This window comes from Varanus komodoensis, unplaced genomic scaffold, assembly GCF_004798865.1.
Source record: "Varanus komodoensis strain SLA01 unplaced genomic scaffold, ASM479886v1 scaffold15, whole genome shotgun sequence".
NCBI classification, from domain to species: Eukaryota; Metazoa; Chordata; class Lepidosauria; order Squamata; family Varanidae; genus Varanus; species Varanus komodoensis.
Genome location: NW_025335440.1, coordinates 4,743,091 through 4,749,090, shown reverse-complemented (window position 1 = coordinate 4,749,090; position 6,000 = coordinate 4,743,091). Strand labels below are relative to the sequence as shown.

The 6,000-nt window shown below is 46.0% G+C and overlaps 1 protein-coding gene across 1 annotated transcript in view; it reads right to left on the bottom strand.

Annotated features, from left to right (window-relative positions):
- The window catches only part of PSMB2 (proteasome 20S subunit beta 2), a 29,620-nt gene continuing 23,620 nt past the window's right edge, over positions 1-6,000 (bottom strand). The window contains exons 4-6 of the mRNA XM_044425102.1: positions 4,270-4,432; positions 1,863-1,912; positions 1-217 (exon numbers count right to left, since the gene is read on the bottom strand). Of these exons, the coding sequence (XP_044281037.1) occupies positions 110-217; positions 1,863-1,912; positions 4,270-4,432 (321 nt within the window). The 3' untranslated portion in view covers positions 1-109. The remainder of the gene's footprint in view (positions 218-1,862; positions 1,913-4,269; positions 4,433-6,000) is intronic.

Below are 6,000 nucleotides of genomic sequence, written 5' to 3'. Positions count from 1 at the left end.
TGTTGTAAGAGTCCACTTTTATTTGTGTCTGCAAATTGTAAGGCAAGAGCCCTGGATTGCAGACAAGTACAAAATGTCAAACCGAGGAGAAAGGAGAAAGAACAGGTGCTCAGGACACTGATTTTAGGAGAGGTATGTCGGTCACTTCATGGATGCCATCTTTATCGATGAAGCGAGCACTGAAGGAAGGCAAGTTCAGGATGAAGCGTTTCTGAAGCTGTGGGAGGAGGAAGGAAAGTTTGTTCAGTGCTTTCGGCAAGTCATCCAAAAGTTGGAGCAGCTCCTCAGTTGTCTTTTTCAATTTCATTTCTCTGCTGCATGAACAAAGCTGCTTCCCCCCCTAAGAAGCCCAAGGGACTGCGGCCAAATGTTCGCCGTTCAATTTTAGTTCTAATCTCAGAGTGAGCATCAACTCAAGGGGTCCCAAGCCTTTCAGGATCAGTAGGAACATCTGGAAACTTGAGTTTTGTATTCAAAAAATGCTAAGATGGACATGGCCAGTCACAAAACATTCATTACTAGAAGGAAGCTAGAAGTCTAAAAGAAAGTTAGCAGGGTCAAGAACAGAAGGAAGGCTCAGAAGGGACCTGAGCTCCAGAAGAAGAAAAAAACACTCTTTTGAACTCAAACAAAGATGACATGGGAGGACAGCAGTTGACTTTGCAATGTGCCAGCTCACAGTAAAATAATTTAAACACCTTAATAAAAATGAAAATTAGGAAGGACAGATAGGCTGATGGTGCCAAGACTAGAACCTATGTTTGGAACCCCTGGTCTGGTCCCTTAATATATGAAGAGTAGGGACCCATGAAAAGGTCATAGGAGAACTGAGATCAGTGTGACAATTAAAAATTGAACAATTCCCTGCCTTCCTGGTCCCCCCAAATTCCTGTTTCCTCTTGGTGAGTCAGGGGGCAGCTGCTGGAGTAACTGAGTGGGAGAAACTGGGTTGAGAAGCAACTTGGACCTTAATCTCTGCTCTCCCTCCTCTTCCCTGTTGTGCTGTGCTCTGATACCAGCCTCATGGAATGTGAACAGGTTTGATAGACACATATTACGGATAACAGCAACCATGCTCACCATTTATAACATTTATATACTACTTTCTAAACCAACCGCATTGGTGTATGGTCCTTACATAAAGATCTGATAGACCAAAAGTCAGCTTGTCCTAATCAGGGGCGGGGCATTTTTGGCCAAGAGGGCCACCATGGGGAGTGTGGCCACCTGCAGGGCTTGTGGTCTGGCAGAACACATGCCCACAAGACAGCTTTCACAGCCCTGGTGGCCTTTTAGGAAGACACTGCCATCCCTGGGGAGAAGTTCTGGTCCAACAAACAGCACCTCCACCCCGGAGCACCTGGAGTTGAGCCCAGCAATATACAGACTGCCTTTATGCTCCCTGCACTGGGGTTTTCTGGCAGTCATGCCAGCCTCCCTCCCATCCATGCAAGGTAACTGCAACATTGTATTTAATTTAGCACCACCTGGGTAGCAAACCTATTAATCAGATGAAGCCCCAGTCAGATGGGCTGGTAATTTGAATTTTAAAAATGAAAGAAGCTGAAATTTCATTCAAAATGGAAGAACAAGAAATATTTCCAGACAGGGTAATATAAGCTTTATCAGGAAAACATGAAGCAAATTAGGATGGGTATGGGGAGAAAAATGCTTATTCCCCAGTAGCCAATTTCACATCTGGCTGCTTTTTATTTATTGCTGCTTCTGGCAATATTTATTTATTTGTATCTTTATTTGGCAGAGGGTGAGAGGAGAGAAGGTACAACAGCCAAAGAGGGAAAAGCCCAGGCCAAACAAAGGCAGCCAAACATTAGCCCCCCGGGCTGGGGCAGGTCACTCACCTCCTCGAGACATTTCTGGAGAACCTCCACTGCTTCTTCACGGGTGATACCTGGAGGAGGAACGAAAAAGAGCAGCACAGACAGCTTTGATTAGCAGCCAAGCCTCTTGCCCTCCCCGCCCCAAAACCCTTTACAGAGTTCGAACAGCTTTTCAGCCATGTACAAAGGAACGAAAGTCTCTTTCCCAGCTCTGCGAAAACTCATTCCAGATGTATGAGGGATCACCTGTGCCCCAGCACTCTTGCCCAACGAGCCATCGAAAATCGATTTGTTCCACCGTAACGGGAAGCCCGACAGAACCCTCCCTCCCACGGCCAGGGGCTCGGGTGCTGGAAGAGTCCGGCCAGCTCAGCCTTCTTCAGCATATTACTGCTTTAAATCAGCTCCATCTGTCTGCGGTCGGCTGCAAATCCCTCAGAGGGGTGGAGTGCTGGGCTTTGAGTGCGGCATTTTAACAATGGGGATGGCACGTGTGCAAAGAGCCCCGGCTATTCTCCTGCGTTAGAAAAAAGGTTTTCCCCATGCTGGGGACAGTGAACTGCGAGTAAATGCTAGGTCAGGGGACAGAATTCTGCTTTCGCCAATGAGAGGTGAGGGGCGAGGGAGAGGGAAGGCAACCAAAGACATTTTGCAGTGGCAATGCAGCCTGAAAACAAGGCAGAATTTGCATCAAATTGGCTTCTTCAGATAAGTTAGCTTGAATCAATAGTTGATTACAAATACTCAACATTTATCAAGAGTTCCAATTTTGCCACGTAGCTTTCAGTTTAAAAAAACATCGATACACTATGGGTGCAAAATTAAAACTCAACATTTGGCATGCAAGTATTTTAAACTGTTTCGGCGGATATCAATTATGAAACTGCATCCACTGCTCTGCCCCAACATGATGCCCCGTGGGTGTTTTGGATTACAGATCCATCATCCCCAATCATCACCATGACATTTGGATGGCAGTACCTTCAAAAAGGCTGGCAAAAGTTGTTGACTATTGAATATAGCCACAGAGTACACACTCCAGCAGGTCATCTACTGAATATTGTCTTATGTTAATACCAAGAGCTGAACACTATTCAAGATTAAGATACAATGTCTTAGAAAACCTGAGCCTCCAGCTTTCCTGCAGCTTAGGAATGAATGGGCTATGCCTGTAGAAAGCCCACAAAGCAAGTAGAAGGGTGGTAAACGAGCTCTTTTTAATCCGGCAGGAAGCTCAATTCATTACGTCTTCCCTTGAAAAGTTTTCAAGCAACCTGAAGGGGGGTTTTGTGTTCCTCAGGCAGATTAAAAGGTTGCCACTGGCTTACTGAATGAACCTTAATATATGTACAGCAGGATAAGAGCAGCGCCCAAGATGATCAGGAGTCAAGATGCAACTTTTAATTCCTTTTTTAAATTCCTGTAAGTTAGTGTCACCTATTTTACTTCATGTGGAGGAAATACTACTCCCAGATTCCTGGAGACCAGAAATCTAACACTAATCCCAAATGGCAGGCATACCTCAAGGACTACCCCATAGCCAAGACAAGTGCTCCTGCTGCAAACCGTCTCCTTTGCCTGTGTCCCTGGACTAGCTGAGTAACAAGCAGTGACCTGGGATGCAATCAATGGTTACCTGTGAGTAGCATAACCTACTGCTATAGCTGTGGTGATGCAGCAGCAGGCAAGGATATGCTTCCATTTTCAATCAACAATCCAGGAATGCCTCGTTCTTGCCTTGTTATTGCTACATCCAAACCCTGAACTCTGCATTGTTAGGGGTTAACATAGCCCAGAGTTAATCCAATACCATACCATGGGCAGTTCCTAAGTTTGCAATTGAAAGTGCATGTGCCTAACATGTGGGAAGCTTCATTGCCACCCACAGTTGCTTGTCCCCTAGATTAAATTAATCTAGTTTAATATTTGTTATATGTGAACAGAGTCAATGGCTCTTAAAAAAAACCCATGATCAGGAATGAACATAATGGGTTAGATGCAGGCTATTAGCTGTCCTTAAGTCCCACTGAAATCAATGGCACTTAAGAAAGCCCTAACTTTCATATTTTTCATATTATTTCACCAGAAGGCAGAGGTGTAACTCAAACCTATAGTTCCAAACTGCCTTAAACAGAATATAATAATTCTGCACTAAGAAATGAGTTCTGACACCTGCACAAGCCATGCAAATTGGCAGAAATCTCCTCATTGGCAGAAATTGGAGAATCTTCTGCTCCTGCGAGGCCAGAGGAGAGCGAAAGCCATTCGCTTGCCTCCAGACACCTATAAACACTGCTTTGCCCTTTCAGCCCAACACTTGATAGAGCGGGACTGCTCACACAGCACCATAAGGGTTAGAAATCTGAGCGACAGCAAGATGACTGCACCTGGAATTCTTGGGGTGCCCCTCCAACAAATCTGTCCTTACCTGGTTTGTAGTAGCGGTCAAGGATGCTGAGTGTTAGAAATGCCCCATAGCCATGGGCTGCGAAGGGAGCTTTGGCCAAAGAGGCAAGATAGTCCATATAGTAAAGGGCAGGCCCATCCTGTTCATCATAGCCAGCCAGGAGGAGGTTGACATGGTAAGGCGTCTGCACAGAAGAAGAAGAAGAAGTAAGAACACAGATCTGGAAAGAAGGACCTCCGATACTTTCTACATTCTAAAAGCAAGAAAAGAAAGCCCCAAGCAAGACTTGTGAGCTACAAACACCAGAGCCCTGCTCCAATCATCCAATGCATCCCTAGCAATTTTTATTGGGGGGACTAGAGTTATTCCCAGTCTGGCAATGCAGACTTTCCCCCTCCTATTTCCACCTAAATCGGGGTGGGTAAGCCATGAGCCACATATGCCACCCCAGGGGCTACTGTGACCTCCCATGGGTCCCTTGCCACTTCCCCCGCATGCATGAAGATGCAGCGGGGGACTGATGCAGGCCAGTGAAGCAATGCACCTCCCCCCAGACAAACAAGTGGTCCACCTCTGAATTACAGGATGAGTTCCTGTAAGACAGTGAACCAATCAGCTTTGTAGCAAGGAAAGATGTTACTTGGAGAAGCAAGGAACTGCTTCAGAGGGACTTCAGAGACTAAAAGCAGCTCCAGTGTCACTGATTTAATTAGCCCATGCTAACACCCCCTTATTGACGCCTAAACATCTTGCACATGCAGAAGCTGGCAAACTGAAGGTGTGCGCTAATTGGAGGCTCAGGTTCTGGGCCACAAGAATGGCTTCTAAACACCAACTTTACCTAAGCTGGTGTCACATGTCAAAGCACACATACACAAATGATACGCAAGCGCCTTAGATCCTGACAGCTTTGCAACAATTCGATCAAGAATGCTTAGTTGATAGAGACTAAAAAGGCATTTCAAGCCTTCCTCAAATTTTGTATTTCCTAATTTGCTTTGTTCGGTGGAGTGGGGAAAACCACAAATTTGGTCCATAGGAAGCTGTCCATCTAAGCCAGGGCTGTCAGTACTGGTTGGCAACAGCCCCGCAGGGTTCCACAAGCGTGTGAATCTTTCCCAGCCCTACCTGGAGGACTGGAAATCAAGCCTGGAGCCCTCTGCATGCCAAGCAGTTGCTCTCCCAGCAAACCGCAGCCCTTCCACATTACAGAAGAGAAGGCTGCCACCCAATGCAGAAGCACCACGCTTCCATTCCCTGGAAGTGCCCCTTTATTATGCAGGGCTCCTTTCCACAGCCCTCCCTCAAGGGCACAGGGACACAGTGCAATGTTGTACACCAACTGCTCTTGAACAGTGTGTCCGGGCACACTTGGGCATGACAAGCAAACTGCCAGTGGTTCGCTAGGAGGGCGGAATGGATGAGCGCGGGCCCTTATAGAGATACAACCCTGTGGGAGGCAGGTTCAGCTAGGGGACCATTATGGTCAAGCAAAGATTTGAACCTGGTTTAAATATGGTTACCAAGAGACTTTTGCAAGGTCTAATGGAAAAAGAAGCAGCCAATTCTGTAGTTTTAATTGCAAGAATCTTAACTTGGCACTTTTTTCAAAAGTACAATTAGTAAAGTTTAACTCAAGGGATGTCTGGTTAAAGAAGCAGAGTAAAAAACTTTTTTAAAATCAGCGATCATGTTCACATGGTGTTACACATAGCAGAAAGGGTAGGAGGAATTTGCCTTGCACTGTTTGAT